Genomic DNA, 17,182 nt, shown 5'->3' on the forward strand with positions numbered 1-17,182 from the left:
ACAGCCCCTCTTCTCCAAGGGAAGGGGAGGAAGCTACTGAGTTCTCACTGTCATCTTTTGGAAGTTCCTTTTCATATTTCCCTGGCAATAGCAAATGATGGGAAACAACAGGGGCTTTTTCTGCCAAAACTGAAGAGACTGCTTGTTGCAGACGCCTGGATTGTGAGATGGCCCTTGGAGATTCCCAAATGGTGGGGATCCCCAAGAAACCTGTCCCTGGAGATGCCCACCAACGCTCCCCCAGCCATGACCCTGCGTCCTGGAAGTTTCAGCTCCTGGCCTGCCCTGAGGTGAGGGCATTAGACGAAGGTGTCCTGCAGCTGGCACCGAGGTACCTGCGGAGCGAGTGCAGCCAGATGCAGTGGCTGATGCTCAATGCCCTCATCACCACCTGCAACGAGCCCTCGAAGGTAGGCAGGGGGCAGCCGGCTGGAGCTGTGCAGGGGGCGTGGGGCTGGGTGAGGGGAGCTGGGGGACATGCAGCTGGGGCTTGGCTGTGCTTTGGGAGCTCTGGCAGCTCCTGCCAGCCCTCCTGCCTCCCTGCTGGCCTCCCCAAGTCCCTTGTGGCAGGCCTTTGGCTTCTGGCTCCCGAGGCAGCAGCATGGGGTTGAAGCACTGGAGTGATTTTGGCAGTGCAGCTTTTCACGGCTTCACCACAAGCATCGTGTTGCACACAGGCCAAAAGCATGTGGATCCTGCAGGAAAGCCTCCTGGAGCTACTGCAGGACCTAGATGACGAGGTGGTCGAAACGAACCTCTCCTTGCTCAAAATGATGCTCCAGGCTGCCAACAGCCCAGTTTGCAGCACCCTCGTTCTGGAGCTGACTGGGAGGCTCCAGCCACTCTTTCACCACGTAAGGCTTTGTGCCCCCCACCACAGGCACTGGCTGCTGCCAGGAACCTTTGTGCTCTGTGCATTTTCAGAGCCATGCCCAGGTGGGCCTGCAGCAGCCGGTGCTGAGCTCTTGTCCTCTTTCTTTTCCACCAGACCACCAGCAGTGTGCAGCTGCTCTCCCTTGAGCTCTTCCAACGTCTGATGCAGTCTGTCAACAAAAAGGAAAGACAGCCGATGAAGACACGGGTGTATGAGAACGTGATCGAACTGCTCTGCCTCCTGCATGCCGAGAGCCCGGAGGTGGCAGAGGTGAGGATCTCTGACCTGCCCATGTCCCTGCGGGAGGTCCCCAGGGCCAGGAAGGGCCATGAGCTTTGCCCGGGTGAGAGGACGCCCGTCCTGTGCCCTGGGCAGCGGTAGCATCTCCCTGCTCTGTGTGTCTGCAGGCCTCTCGGGTAACCCTGCTTGGAGCTGCCGCCTTCCTGAAGAAGAGGAGGCTCAGAAAGCTCCTGGAGAAGAGGAAGACATTGGAAGTGGGCAAGTACCTGGTAAGGATGGTCCCCAAGCAGCAGCCCCAGCCTGGGCAAGCTGTGCCCCTGCCCACTGCCACAGCCCGTCCCGGGCACAGTGCCACGGTCGGCACCAACCCTTCCCTTTGTCCCCTGTCCGTCTGCAGCTGTCAGGGTGCGGCAGCAGAGCCGCGCACTATGTGCAGCAGGCAGCGCGGTGCCTTTGGAGCCATCAGCAGCCCATACGAGAGGCGGCCGTCAGGTTCCTGGGTGAGACACAGCCCCTGTCCCTCCCTGCCCCGCTGCAGCTCGGCCCCAGCCCCGGCTGTGGCGCGGCCGCAGGAATCAGCCGCGTGGCTGCGTAGCCGCGAGTGCCCGGTGCAGGGCCCTGGCGCCCGCGGGGCTCCCTGCGCCCTGTGCCAGCCCTGCCCTGCGCCTGGCGCTCGCTCGCCCGGGGAAGAGCCTGGGCTCAGCCCTGCCAAGGGGAGGGGGGCGTGTGGCCGGGCTGCAGGGACCTGTGAGGCAACTGTGCCGCTGGGGCACTGACCGACTGTGCGTTCGCAGGGCTCGCCGGGCAGCACCTGAGGGGGCATCAGGAATTGCTGCAGCCCATCCATGAGGGTGAGTGAGGGCAGCGGGGCGGCAGCGGGGACTGGCAGGGAGGAGGAGAGGCCCTGGGAAGGGAGCTGCGGCCCCTGCCCCGGCCAGGGAGAGCAGAGAGAGATGTCAGGGGCACGGGGGCTATTCAGCACCTTCCGGCTGATGCCGTTGGGCCCGGCTCCCTCTGGGCTGTGGGAACAGCTGGGGGTTGCCCTGGCAGGAGGGGTTCCTGGGGTGAACACAGGCTCTGATCTCAGCTCTGTTCCTCTCTGTTGCAGCCCTTGAAAACCTGCCAGAAGACACCATCTCGTCAGTAGCAAACCTGGCAGCTCAAACGCAGTGCACCCTGAGAGATGCAGAGAGAGCAGCTCCCTCCAGACTCAGCCTGCGAGAGTGGCTCCGCAGGGCCTGGAGCAGACGGCCTTCTCTCTGGGCCCGTCGCTGACCGGGCAGCTGCAGCTCTGAGCGGGGCCCATGCCAGGGGCTATTCCATGAGCTCCTCCCTGTGCTCCATGGCAAACCTTGGACCTACCAGCAGTTTTCTTTTGCATCGTTGCTCAGTAGTTTAGACACCGAGTTTAGCACTTGGGTTTCTTCCAGTTTGTGTACGTTTGATTTTCTGGCTTTCTTCACCCTGTGAGAACCATTTTCTACAGCTGGAAACTCTTTGTTACCCTTCGTGTCAACAAAACTGGATTTGTTCCGTGTTGTTTGAGGGACGCAAAGTGCTTTGGTAAAAACAATAAAGCTCCGTCATCAAACCTTAACCAGTGCTCCCCATGTCTGGCCTGTCACGTTTCAAGCAGTAGCTCAAGAAGTCCCAGGGACGGACAGAGTTCTTCAAACAGCATGACAGAACCAAATATTTGTAGGTACAAATATGACTTGGACCAGCCAGCTTGAATAAAGATGGTGGGGACAAGTTAATGCAGCTGGCAAGCTACTTCCAACTATCAGAAACAGGTGCTGCAAGTTAATCAGTTGGGCCCTGGGTGATCACATGGGCAGAAGCAGCATATAAGGAAGTAGCCAGCAAAGGAAGGGTGGCTTTGAGTCCCTCTGTTGGTTGCACTGTGTTGGCTGTGTATGTGTCTGCAGGTGCATTACCCAGCCTGTCTACATCTTTGAATGAATATTGCTTGCACCGTTACAACAGGAAGGTGTCCAAGTGGGTTTGGAAACCTCCCAAGAAGGAGCCTCCACACCCTCCCTGGGCAGCCTGGGCCAGGGCTCCCTCACCTCAACAGGAAAGAAGTTTTTCCTTAAGGGGAATTGTTTGTGTTACAGCTTTTGTTCAATACCCCCTGTCCTGTCACTGGACACTACAGGAAAAACCCTCCCTGCTGCCTCCTCTCCTTGGCATGCAGCTTTCAGCACTTGTAAGTATTAACGAGGTCCCCCCTCAGTCTCCTCCAAGCTGAACTGTCCAAAGTCCAGCAGCCTTTCCTCACAAGGAAGATGCTCCAGTCCCCTGAGCATCTGGGTGTCCCTGCACTGGCCTCTCTGCAGCAGTTCCCTGTCCCTCTGCAGCTGGGGAGCCCACAACTGGGCACAGGACTCCAGCTGAGGCCTCAGCAGATGTGGCAGAGCAGAGGGGGAGCAGAAGCTCCCTGGCCCTGCTGCCCACACTCTGCTGGATGCCCCCAGGCTGCCATTGGCTTCTTGCCCACGAGGCCACGTTGCTGCTCATGGTCTGTTATCACCCAGCACTGCCAGGACGTGCAGCTGACCTGAGGCCTGTGCTGGAGGATGGCTTCAAGCCCAGTCAAAACAGCTTTATGAAGGGCAGGTCCTGCTGGACCAATCTGATCTCCTTCTATGACAAGGTCACCTGCTTAGTGGGTGAGGGAAAGGCACACAGGAACTTGTCCAGCTGGATTGGAATGTCTCCAGGGAATGAGCCTCCACAGCCCATCTGGGCAACCCCTGCCAGTGCTCCCTCACCTCAACAGGGAACAAGTTTGTCCTTGTGTCTCTTTGGCACCTCTTCAGTTACAGCTTGTGCCTGTTGCCTGTTTAGTGGTGACATTCAGGATGAGTTGTTGCATCACCTTTCCAGGGATGGAGGTCAGGCTGACCAGCCTGTGGTTTCCTGGCTCATCCTTCCTGCCCTTGTTGCAGCCTGCAGTGACATTGGCCTGTCTCCAGCCCTCAGGCACCTCGCCTGTGCTCCATGATTGATCAAAAATGATGGAGAGATGCTCAGCAATCACATCAGCTGCTCCCTCAGCACTCTCGGATGCATCCCGTCAGGACCCATTGACTTATGAGCCTCAAGCTTGGCCAGCAAATCTTTAACTTCTTCCTCTTCCACCCAGGCCAAGTGCTCTGCTGTCCAGGCCATCCTACTGTCCTTGCTGGACTGGGCTTCTCGAGGGCTGGCCTTGTCTGTACAGACTGTAGCAAAGAAGGCATTCAGTAGTTCGGCCTCTGCATCCCCTGTCACCAGGGCACCCTCTGTGTTCAGCAGTGGGCCCACGGCGCCCCTCATCTTCCTTTTGCTGTTGATGTCATGACAAACACCTTCTTGCTTTGCTTTACTTTCTTGGCCAGGTTGAATTCTAGAAGGGCTTTGGCCTTCTTGGTGGCACCCCTGCATGCTCTGGCAATGTTGTGTACTCTTCCCAAGAAGCCAGGCCCCGTTTCCACCTCTCAGAGATGGCTGCTTTCGGCCTGAGCTGTCCCAGCAGATCCTTGCTCACCCATGGAGGCCTCCAGCCTCCGTTCCTACATGTGGGGACACACTGATCCTGGGCTTGGAGGAAGTGGTGCTTGAAGCATAGAATTCAACTATTTCATGGCCAAAGCCTCTCATTGTCCCTCCTAGGACTCGTTTTGAGGGTGCAAAACCTTAGGTTTCAGGACCATCACTTTCAGACACAAACCCTAATTTCAGAGTTCACAGCCTCAAGTTTAATTCCAAAGCCAGGTGCCCCCCATGATGCCATCCCCCTTGCCCCTTCCTGTGCCCCAAATGATGCCATCCCCCCTTCCTGTGCCCCCCACGATGCCATCCCCCCTTCCTGTGCCCCCCATGATTCCATCCCCCTTCCCATGCCCCCGATGATGCCATCCCCCTTGCCCCTTCCTGTGCCCCCCATGATGCCATCCCCCCTTGCCTCTTCCCATGCCCCCCATGATTCCATCCCCCTTCCCATGCCCCCCATGATGCTATCCCCCCTTCCCATGCCCCCTGCCGCGAAGTTTTCGGCTCTTGGCCTGAAAAACCCAGGCTCAAAGCCTGAAACCCAGGCACGAAGCCTGAAAAACCCAGGCTCAAAGCCTGAAACCCAGGCACGAAGCCTGAAACCCAGGCACGAAGCCTGAAACCCAGGCACAGAGGCCTGAAACCCAGGCACAAAGCCTGAAACCCAGGCACGAAGGCCTGAAACCCAGGCACAGAGGCCTGAAACCCAGGCACAAAGCCTGAAACCCAGGCACAGAGGCCTGAAACCCAGGCACAAAGCCTGAAACCCAGGCACAGAGGCCTGAAACCCAGGCACAAAGCCTGAAACCCAGGCACAGAGGCCTGAAACCCAGGCACAGAGGCCTGAAACCCAGGCACAAAGCCTGAAACCCAGGCACAGAGGCCTGAAACCCAGGCACGAAGCCTGAAACCCAGGCACAGAGGCCTGAAACCCAGGCACAAAGCCTGAAACCCAGGCACAGAGGCCTGAAACCCAGGCACAAAGCCTGAAACCCAGGCACGAAGGCCTGAAACCCAGGCACGAAGCCTGAAACCCAGGCATGAAGCCTGAAACCCAGGCACAAAGCCTGAAACCCAGGCACAAAGGCCTGAAACCAGACGCTAAGTCTGAAAAACTCAGGCTCGAAGCCTACTTCATGCGGCGATCAACCCAGGGTCCTATTCTCAGCTGGGTGGGAAGAAATCAGTCCTACTCAATGTGAGTGATAGCAGAAATCTTCTTCTTTATTGAGAGCAGGCTCTAACTTATATACACAGCAGCTTCAAAACTAGCTCAGCAACAGCAGCTAATAGATTACATTCTTGTGTTCATCCTACTTGTGGTTTCAGCGATAAGCAAGCTCCCTCACATTTTCCCATCTTGTTTTTCCCCCGTAGTTGTTTTCCACCTTGGGCTGTTACCTCGTTAGCTGAAAACAGCCCGACCTTGAAGGAACAGAAAGCGGCCTGCTGTCTGCGTGACAGCAACTGCTTTAACCATGGCTCTGACTCTGGTCTTGATTGTGCATTAAATTCATATAACTAGAACTCAGATTGCCTTGCCCCATCAGGCCTAACATTATACTCTGGGATCCATGTCCATTCTCCCTTAACCACTCCTCAACAAATCCCCCGTTTTGTTTTTGCACAATCAAGACTGAGTCAGTCAATGTATGCACTGCCTTCATAATACAACTATATACTATTCTAAACATTACAAGCAAAAGCAAAATAACCAAAATCCATCTTAACCCTTCTTTGATTAACATAGTCAACCAAGGTGACAACCCCCCAAAAGCTGATTGAAGCCAATTATCAAAAGGGTTATAACCCACCATAATATTCTTAGCATGAACCTTTAAATATGCCAAAGCTTTGTGAATAGATTCATTATGATCAGAAAGATTAAAACAACACATGCCTTCAAAGTCTTGGCATCCGTGCCCTTGTGCCAATAGCAAAAAATCAATAGCTGCACGATCTTGCAATAAGGCATGTCTAAGGCTTTTCTGGTCTGCTAGCAATTTTTCAATAACATCAGTAGGAACATTAGCTTGCTGCTCCGACCAACACACTAGTTTTTCTAACTGCCGTAAGGCCTGGGCTGCAGCCAACCCAGGTACAAATGCTGAAGCAAATACATTCGCCGTAATGGACCACAATTGTCCTTTACCATCACAATCTCCTTTTAAGTTGTGGGTGTTTCTTGTTTTCTGTAACTTGGTAATTTTTAACCAGTCCTGCTGTCGAGGAGCAAACAAAGTTAGTTTCCCTAAATAACATGGTTTCTAGATCTCTCTCTTGATCTACAGTAAATGCCTCCTCCTGAGCAATGAGGATATCATGCATACAATGATACACAAGTGCATGTCTAATACTACTTACATCACTAATCAAGCCTTCTAATGTCATTGAAGTTTGGTTACTTTGTTTGCTAAGCCAGCATCCTAATTTGCATAGCTGAGTTAATGAAGCAGATACTCCTACACCTGGAGCAAATATACTAGTTGCTATTATTGCTGAGGAAGACCAAAGGTAACATGGTCATCACATTCACCAGTAAATGCATGCACAAATTGTTTTGGACAATGATGTTTCTAAATCATTGTGTGATTAGGCATCAAGATCGTCAGTTGTCCCAAACTGTGTGGTCCCCTGTGTAATCTCGAGGGTATCCCAGGCCATGCCTGGTCCCCACAGACCAGAAAAATTCCCTTTGGTAACTGCATAGGCACAAGACTAGACCTGGATCTTTTTGGTGAAGTATAATTGCACGAAGATGTTGTGTTCTTATACATGCCCAGGATGGGATCCACATTCTGTCCCAAATGTTTTGGTATTGCTGGTAAAATTAAACATAACACAAAAATCCATCTTTATAGATCTCAATAATTCTAACTCCTGTGGCTCTGTTGTCATTATTGGTAGCTATGAAACCATCAAATCCCAGCTGTCAACTTTGCCATTACCCTGAACTAAGGGATTTGTTTTTAATGCCTTTGATACAGGCCATTGTGCCACAGCTGATGGAATTCCCACCAAACAGGTAGAAAAAGGATTATCTGGAGTGGCCATTGATAAACATATTGTAGACTGATTGATTGCTTTGGCCAGTGTAACCCACATGTTTTGCTTGGTTTGTTGAAATTGCCTAAAACCATTTACCACAATCATTTGAAGCATCAACAGTGTGACAAAATCCTTTTTTTTTTTTTACTTCTGATAAAAAAAAAAATCTTTCACCAATGAGTCTAAAACACAAACCACCTTTTAGCTTCTCAATGTCAAATGTTCTGTTCCTGACACCTAAAACACCTTAGAAAGTTTCCACTGTAAGAAAACCAATATTCATCATCACATTTACAGCAAAATGCATAACATCACGACCAACAGTTTTTACACTCGTTGAGGCAAGGTATTGAGGATGGAAAGGACGAGCCCAGCGGTTCGCGAGGGCTGATGTCAGCGCGGTGTGTGTGGGGGGGCTCCGGAGACACCGACCGGGCGCGGGAAGCGGCTGCGCGGCGGCGGCTGCGGATGGAAGGGGCGGGGGGGGTCTGGCTCACTCCGTGCCGGCCCCGGCCCCGGCGGCGCAGTCGGTATTACGCTCTCCCGTGTTTTCTTTGTCTCCCCTCTCGTGCCCGATGGTGCCCAGTCTAACACGGGGTCGCGCTCCCCCACTCTCCTCTGATCGTCCTGCGCCGCACCCCCGCCCGACTCCGCCCGCTCGGCATTGCCCTGCGAGTCGTCCCAGGGGTAACTCGTCGGGTTGGGCTCTGAATGGGGAGTAGCTCTCCCGCGGGGGCTCTGCTCCGAAGCCCCTTCGCCTCTCTGACTTTGTAAAAACTCTTGTGTAGAGAAGAACTTTTTTTTTTTTTTTTTTTTACTTTTTTTTTTGTTGTTGTTGTTTTTTTTTCTCTCAGCACGCCCCGCTCAGCGCCGGGCGGCACCGGGCTGGCTTTCAGTGGCGACAGGCTGTGTTTCCATGGTCTCTTGTCGCTCCAGTTTCTTTAATACTTCCTGCAGGAACCTGTCCGTTCCCTTGTCTGTCTCCTTCAGCCTCGGTGCAACAGTCAACGCCTGGGCTGCAGCCATGGCCACACGCTGTTCTGCTTGCATTTCTTTTAAAGTATTTATCACGTCTCTCCAAACAAGACCTAAATTTTTACTGATCTTACTATTGTCCTTATCACCACTAATAGTGGCTTCCCAGAGAAGGTTTCCAATTTCTCGCCACTCACCAGAAAAGGGAGGTGAGACATAATTAGTCCTGATACCAAACAGTCCAGCTGTTGGCTCGGCTACAGTCTCGGGCATATCAAGCCGCTGAGTTACAGCAGCGGTCAAATCCTTTTCCAACTTATACTTTTTCAAACAGTTAATTACTTCGCTCCACGGTTTCATCAGTTTCCGAGCAGTCTTATCTTCATCTATAACCAAGTCCCAAAGATAAGTCCCATATGCTCTCCACTCCTTCTCATCAAAATATTTCTCAGAGTCTTTAAAAAAGCCTTTACAATTACCATGTACAAGTAGACCAGACAAATCGGTCAGTTTAAAGTCCACCCCCTGCTTTTCTAAAAAGCGATGTAAAAGTGAGAGTGCTGCCTCCTTTTCCATGTTGTCGGATCCTCGTCTCACCGCAACCTGTAGTCACTCCCCCGGGTACAGCAACCTCTGCTTGGGATCCGGCAGGCTTCCTCCGACGACTGCCTCTGCCTCTGGATTTTCAAGTCTCAGCTCCCCGCAGGCAGGCTCTTTACCCAGTAACACCCAGTGAAAGGTCCCTGTTCGGGCGCCATATGCCGCGAAGTTTTCGGCTCTTGGCCTGAAAAACCCAGGCTCGAAGCCTGAAACCCAGGCACGAAGCCTGAAACCCAGGCACAAAGCCTGAAACCCAGGCACAGAGGCCTGAAACCCAGGCACAAAGCCTGAAACCCAGGCACAGAGGCCTGAAACCCAGGCACAAAGCCTGAAACCCAGGCACGAAGGCCTGAAACCCAGGCACGAAGCCTGAAACCCAGGCACAAAGCCTGAAACCCAGGCACGAAGGCCTGAAACCCAGGCACAAAGCCTGAAACCCAGGCACGAAGGCCTGAAACCCAGGCACAGAGGCCTGAAACCCAGGCACGAAGCCTGAAACCCAGGCACGAAGGCCTGAAACCCAGGCACAAAGGCCTGAAACCCAGGCACAAAGGCCTGAAACCAGACGCTAAGTCTGAAAAACCCAGGCTCGAAGCCTACTTCATGCAGCGATCAACCCAGGGTCCTATTCTCAGCTGGGTGGGAAGAAATCAGTCCTACTCAATGTGAATGATAGCAGAAATCTTCTTCTTTATTGAGAGCAGGCTCTAACTTATATACACAGCAGCTTCAAAACTAGCTCAGCAACAGCAGCTAATAGATTACATTCTTGTGTTCATCCTACTTGCGGTTTCAGCGATAAGCAAGCTCCCTCACATTTTCCCATCTTGTTTTTCCCCCGTAGTTGTTTTCCACCTTGGGCTGTTAGCTCGTTAGCTGAAAACAGCCCGACCTTGAAGGAACAGAAAGCGGCCTGCTGTCTGCGTGACAGCAACTGCTTTAACCATGGCTCTGACTCTGGTCTTGATTGTGCATTAAATTCATATAACTAGAACTCAGATTGCCTTGCCCCATCAGGCCTAACATTATACTCTGGGATCCATGTCCATTCTCCCTTAACCACTCCTCAACACCCCCCATGATGCCATCCCACTTCCCGTGCCCCCCATGATTACATCCCCCTTCCCGTGCCCCACATGATGCCATCCCCCCTTCCCGTGCCCCACATGATGCCATCCCCCCTTCCCGTGCCCCACACTGGGCGGCAGCTCAGAACGGGGCCCTTTGTGACGTCACCCCCAGCGCAGGGCCTTTGGCAGCAGCCGCCTGCCCCAGCCAGTGTCTGTTGAGACAGCCATGGGGCAAGTCAGGAGCAGGGAGCTGAAGAGCGCCCTGAGCCAGCGCAGCTTCTCTTTGACACAGTCCCTGACAAGCTCCGAGAGACGAGGCGCCTTGCAAAGGCTTCGCCATTCCCGCCCTGACCGCATTCGTGTGCCCTCCCCGAGCGTGCCGACAGTCGCCAGCTCCTCGAAGGGAGCTGGGAAGGAGGATGGGGCTCCCGGCGCTACGAAAAAGAAACTCAAGCACCGCGTGACATGGGACGAAACCCTGGTGTATGCGATGGGTTCTGACTCATCGGAAGATGGTGAGTGAGGGGCTCCAGCATCGCAAGGTTGTTGTGGATTGAGACAAGGGCAGGGAGGGCTCGCTGTCAGTTAGGGTTAAAGGGTAAGACAGACTCCAGCACTCGACTGAGAGAGGAAAGCAGGAAAGTTTATCCTACAAGAAACAGAATGGAATAAAAGCAAAAAGGGAGTAGGATGATGAGAAAATCACAACCAGCACTTTAAGATCTCCCTCCCCCATCCCTCCTTTCTTCCCGGGCCCAGCTCACTGCTCCCCATATCTCTACCTCCTCCCCCCTCAGCAGCTCAGGGAGGCAGGGACTGGGGGATGTGGTCAGTCTCTCACAGATGGGCTCTGCCACTTCTCTCTGCTCAGATGAGGACAACTCCTGGCATCCTTCCCCTGCTCCAACACGGGGTTCCTCCCCCGGGACACAGTCCTGAACCAACTTCTCTGGTGGGGGTTGTTCCCAGCAGCTGCGGCTTCCGCCCATACAGGGTCCCTCACACGGGGGACAGTCCTTGGGGAATATCTCAGGCGTGGATTCTTCACCACGGTTGCAGTTTCTGCAGTTGCAGGGTCCCTCTCTCGGGACAAGGCCTCTTCTGGGCATAAGTTGAATGAGTTTTTTGGCTTGGGTTCCTCCCAACAGTTACAGCTGCGGATTTTGGGTCCCTTCCTTGGGACACGGCCTCCTCCTCTCTTTCATCACTGACCTTGGAGTCCGCGTGGTTGTTACTCTCGCTGTTCCCACTCCTTGCACCACCACCAGCCCGAAGGAAAAGAAAAGGCAGAGAAGGAAGAAGATGGAGGAAGATGGAGGAAGAAACCTCCTCTTCCGGCTTCTTCTTCAAAAGTGATGGTGGAGGTGGCTCATTGGCTCAGCCCCGGCAGTGGGTCTGGCTCAGAGCTGGGGAGAGTTGTGAGCAACTTCTCACAGGAGCCATCTTTACAGCCCCTTCCCCCTTACGAGAAGAAGCTATCATGCCAAACCACGACACCCAGGGAGGCTGTGCCCAGGAAGGGGGCATGGGGACAAAGGGCAGAGCTCCTTCCTCTGCCCACTCCTGCCCGCAGCTCTGCTCTACAGCCCTCCCTGCTCTTCCTCCTCTGCTAGGTCCTGTATCACATTTGCAGAAGAGAAGGTCCGTCTTGGTGGCCATCGAAGCCATGCAGGACACCAGCAGGAAAGACAAGCAGTGGGCCAGGAGGGTGCTGAACGAGGCCATGAGCGAGCCTGACCCCTGGATGGGCGATGTAAGTAGCCTCTGGCTGAGCTGCCCTGCCCTCGAGGCCTTTGCTCCTGCTTTTGCCTTGCCTTGCCTCTCCGAGAGGGGTGGGAAGGGGCAGCTGAGGAAAGGGCCGCGCTCCAGACAGTCCGTGTCCCCTCCAGGTGTCAGACGTCGTCAGCTCCATCCACAAGAGCTTGGAGAACACCAGCAAACTGGCAGCCCGGCGGAGCCTGATGGGCCTGATTGTCCCGCTGGCCCACAGCAACCCCATGGCGCTGGTTGACAGCATGTCCAGCCAAATCCCACTGTCTGACAGGTATCAGCCCCCCCAGCCCCGAGGAGCAGGGCCCACCGCCCCTGCACACTTGCCAGCCACCACGCTCCTCCCTGCCCCACGGGGAACCCCCTCCCCTCAGCCTTCTCCTGCTTGCCCACGGGCCAGGGGCCTTGGGCAGGGCCAGGGCTGCGTGACAGCCCCGCTGACCAAATGCTCTGGACTTGGCAGCGCCGGCCTGGCCATGTGGGAGACGCTGCTGCTCCAGGACGTGGCACTGCCGGACTTCTTCCACAAGCTGCTGGATGTCGCTGACGATTGGAACCGGCAGCTGGGCCCTGAGGAGCAGCAGACCAAGGACGTGAAGCAGATGGTAAGGAACCAGCCCTGGCTGAGGACAAGAGGCTGCTGATGGTCAGAGGGCAGGAGGAGTGGGCAAAGCTGCCGTGCGGTCCTGCGCGGGCAGGGCTGCCCCGGGACCCTGCTCCGAGCTGCCCGTGGGAAGCAGGAGCCCCACAGGCTCTGCCCCTCTCTCACCACTTTGTCTCTTTGTCTCAGGTGCAAGAGTTCGACGCTGAAGGGAAGAGCACTGACCTCCTGCAGCTGCTCCAGAAGTACCTGAGGAGCCCAGAGATGAGGGAGAACCGCGTGTTGGTGCTCACGGGTCTCCGCGCCCTCTCACGGAGACATCAGACGGTGAGCAAGGTGTCGAGTGGAGCCACGTTGGCCCACACGGAGGTTTAGCCCTGGCTGGGGGTCAGGAGGCGGGGGGACGGCTCCAAGCGCCCTTCCTGCCGTGGACGGGGCTGGTGGGTGCCTGGGGAGCTTTCCAGGGTCAGGGTTCCCCAGCCATCTGCCCCGCTGGGGTGGTTGGACAAAGCAGCGGCTGAGCATCGCACAGGGAGTCTCTGCTGCCCTCCCCTGGCCCTGCTCCTCTGCCTGCCACGGCCACCACCAGCCAGGAGCCCGCTGCAGCGACTCCTGTGCCGGGAGCCGGGGGGAGCCTTGTGCTCAGCGGCCAGAGCACGTTGGCCAGGGTGGGTGGTCTTTGCCCCGCCTCACAGGAAATCTCTGCTTCACCCAGGCAAAAGAAATGGTGTTCCTGCTGCCAGATATTGCAGAGACGCTGCAGGATGCCAACATGGAGGTGAGGGCTCGGGCCCTGGCTGTCCTGCAGAACGTGATGTTTCACCTGGAGGGACAGCTCGCCAGCTGCATCGCCGTCCAGCTCTTGGAGCCGCTGCTGCCGCTCTTTGACGACGTAAGGCCTCTGTGGGAGCTGAGCCCAGAGCATCTCCCCTCCCATCGGCCTCCCTCGTGCTTCTGCTCATCCTGCCCTGCCCTCCTCTCTGCCAGGAGTGCCTCCAGCTGCGGCAGCTCTCCATCAGCTTCTTCCAAGAGCTGGTGGGGACTGTGGAGCGCCAGGACATGAAGAAGATGAAGAGCCATTTGAGGAGGGCGCTGGTCCCGCTCTACTTCCGCAGCAGCGACCATTGTGAGAGCGTGGCCGAGGTACAGATTGCAAAGCGGGCCGGCGATGCGGGGAAGGGGGAGAAGAGACCCCGGGGGTGGCCGAGGCTCATGGGTGGGGGCTGCTGGCAGCTGGCACGGACGTTGCCCACCCTGCCTGCCCTGGCGCAGCAGCTCTCAGCAGCCACTGCCCGTGGCCACCCGGGGCCTGAATGCACCCCATGGGCTTTCCTGATTTCCCCAGGGGTGCGGCCGGTGGGGTCCATCTGCCCAGAGCAGCCCAGGCCTTTAGTGGCCTAAAGGCCCCTGGACGTGCCCCTGGCAGGTGCCGCTGGCTCCGGCCCGCCCCAGTGTCTCTGGGACGGCCCCTCAGCTCTCCGGGATCTCGCTGCTGCTGGCCGGCAGCACCAGGCAGCTGCGGTGCTGGCTGCCCCATGTCCCTGCCCCGGGCACTGCCCCCCGCTCGGGCTCTGCCTCTCCCCATACGGGGCTGGGAACAGCAGGCCGCCTGGCCAAGAGGAGCGGGACGCCGGCTCTCCTTCCCCAAGCCGTGATGCCAGTTCCCATCCTCTGCTGCTCTGCAGGTGGCTCAGCACACCCTCCTGGCTGTGATGGACGTCCTGCGGTGCAAAAAGCCCACGCGCTTCATCGGCTCCGAGGACTCGTGGAGGATCCCAGAGTGCCTGGTGAGGACAAAGGCCCGGGCCCGCAGCCTGGAGCCCTCCAGCACAGAGGCCCCAGGGGCTCTTCTCCAGCCACGCTCCCCTCCCCACCCCGCAGGCCGCTGGAGGAGACCCCAGTCCTTTTGGCAGCCCGGACAGATGGGCAGAGGGGTCTTGGCACCCCAGAGCCGCCTCTGCCTGCGGCTCCGTACCTCGGCCCCACAGGCCTCTGCTGGGGAGATGGCCGTGCCCGGGCTGGGAAGGGGATCAGCGGGAGAAGGGACTGCTCTGGCCGGCAGTGGAGGGTCCATCCCAGCCTCTTACTCTCTCCAGGTGAGGAAGGACAGGCGAAGAGCTGACATGTACCTGCAGCAGAGCCTGCGGTACCTCCAGGACTCGCAGGGCAGCGTGCGAGCGGCGGCCATCAGGTTTGTGGGTGAGTTGCAGCCCCCAGAGCCCCTCTCCTGGCAGCCCGGCCCCGCTGCTGCCGGCAGCGAGGGGCAGCTGGGGACGTGCTGGGCGGCAGCAGCTCTGACGGGGCTCTCTGCTCAGGGGTTGCTGCGCGATTCTCCAGGGACAGGAGCGAGGAGAGGCTGAGAGAGATCCACTGCGGTGAGTACGGCTGGGGCTGGGACGGCCCTTCCTTGCTCTGCCCCAGGGAAACGCTGGCAGGGCAGAGGAGAGGCTTGGGAGCTCTGAGGCCTTCCTGAGCAGCAGCTCCCAGCACATGCCCTGGTGCCACGTGCTCCTGCTGCCAGGGCGAGAGCCGCGTGGGGCCGGCAGGGTCTGGAGGGGCTGCCCGGGGCGGCCATACACAAGCCACGGGGGTTCATCCCGGCCCTTTCTCCTTCTGCCACAGCCCTCCAGGCCCTGCAGACAGACCCCGAGCCCTCCATCTGCTGCCTGGCCACTCAGACCCGCTGGATCCTGCCGTCTGCAAGGCAGCAGCGCTCGCTGCGGAGCTTGTGTGCCAAGTGCTGCTGGTGCTTCCAAGCCAAGCGCCGGTACGTCTCTGCTGGGGAAAGTGACTGAGTTTGATGTTTTGTGGTCAGGGTTTGACATGACAGCCGTTTCTGGGAAGGGGGAAGGGGCTGTAAAGATGGCTCCTGTAAGAAGTCGCTGGAAACCCTGCCCAGCTCTGAGCCAGCCCCACTGCTGGGGCTGAGCCAATGAGCCGCCTCCACCATCACTTTTGGAGAAGCTGGAAAATGACGGTTCTTCCTGTTTCTTCCTCCTCCTGTCCCTCCTTCTTCTCTGTCTGCTGGCGATGCAAGGAGTGGGAAGAGTGAGAGAAACAACCACGCGGACTCCAAGGTCAGTGAGGAAAGAGAGGAGGTGTGAAGAATCCACGCCAGAGATGTTCCCCAAGGACTGTGTCCCGTGGTTGTCATTTTCTCATCATCCTGCTCCCTTTTTGCTTTTGTTCCGTTCTGTTTCATGTTGGTAGCAGAATAAACTTTCCTCCTTTCCTCTCTCAGTCGAGCACTGGAGCCTGTTTTGCCGGGAACCGTAACGGGCAGCCAGCCCTCCCTGCCCTTGTCTCCATCCACAACAACCTTGCTTCTCTTCCTCCTCCCTTTTCTCTGGGGCCTCTGCCATCCTGACGAGGGTGGGGGTGGATGGGGGCACCGAGCGAGAGGCTGTCGTGGTGCCTCTGTGCTGGCTGGGCCAAACCACGACACCTATGTACTTCGTATTAAAAACCCCAACCAAGTGCTTCCCGCCTTTGTGTGGAGGACAAGAGCTCTGCTGAAGCCTTTGCAGGACTGGCAGCATCCCTGAGCCCCACAGGAGAACACATGCAAGAGATTCTTGGGCCCTGTAGAACATCTCCATGCCCACAAGTGCCCTCAAACGTGATTTGTGACTTCCCAGATGCAGCCCAGCTGGTTGTTGCTTGAACAGACAGGAGAACCTGTCCCCTGACACCACTTCCAGACCCTTAGACCAGCCACTTCCAGCCCTGGCCCCCGAGCACAGGCCAGCTGAGAACTGCTCTTTGAGATGTGACCAGCTTCAGCCTCCTTCAGGGCTCAGTGCCTGTACCAGCGGGATGCTCAGCCCTGCCTGCTCCCTCTCCCAGTGCAGGCCCTGGCAGAGCCCACAGCAGGGCTGCCTGCAGTCACTCACATGGGGCCTGGGCACGGCAGGGAGCTCTTGGGCTCAAAAAACTGTCCTTCAGAAGCTCCCAGCTCTGCTCACCTCCTTTGTCCCTCAGGGCAGTTTCCCAGGGGATCTCATCCACTCTCTTAAAGTTCAGGGTCCTGACTCTACCTGGCAAATTTACCGAGGGAGCATCAATCCCCTCATCCAGATCATTGAGAAGGGTGTTAAACAGAACAGGGCCCAGCACTGAGCCCTGGGGAACACACTGGTGACCAGCCAACAACTGGGTTTTGGAGGAGAGGAGCCTGAGGGGTGAGCTCAGGAATGGTTACAGATGCATCAAGGGTGGGTGTGAGGAGGCTGGAGCCAGGCTGTGCTCAGGGATGGCCAGTGACAGGACAAGGGGCAACAAGCTGGAACTGAAGAGCTTCCAAAGAGACACAAGGACAAAGTTGTTCCCTGTTGAGGTGAGGGAGCACTGGCAGGGGCTGCCCAGATGGGCTGTGGAGGCTCCTTCTCTGGAGACATTCCAACCCAGCTGGAGGAGTTCCTGAGTGCCCTGCTCTAGGTGGTGCTGCCCTGGCAGGGGAGTTGCACT

The 17,182-nt window shown here is 56.7% G+C and overlaps 1 protein-coding gene across 1 annotated transcript; it reads left to right on the forward strand.

The window, feature by feature from the left end:
• Nucleotides 1-365: 365 nt before the first annotated feature.
• LOC133626614 (uncharacterized) lies at nt 366-2,702 on the forward strand. The gene is made up of 7 exons (XM_062006838.1): nt 366-410; nt 678-854; nt 989-1,144; nt 1,282-1,383; nt 1,512-1,614; nt 1,909-1,965; nt 2,223-2,702. The coding sequence occupies exons 1-7, from the start codon at nt 369-371 to the stop codon at nt 2,387-2,389; spliced, it is 804 nt and encodes a 267-aa protein (XP_061862822.1). The 5' UTR covers nt 366-368; the 3' UTR covers nt 2,390-2,702.
• Nucleotides 2,703-17,182: the final 14,480 nt, after the last annotated feature.

Source organism: Colius striatus, chromosome 13, assembly GCF_028858725.1.
Source record: "Colius striatus isolate bColStr4 chromosome 13, bColStr4.1.hap1, whole genome shotgun sequence".
Taxonomy (NCBI): domain Eukaryota; kingdom Metazoa; phylum Chordata; class Aves; order Coliiformes; family Coliidae; genus Colius; species Colius striatus.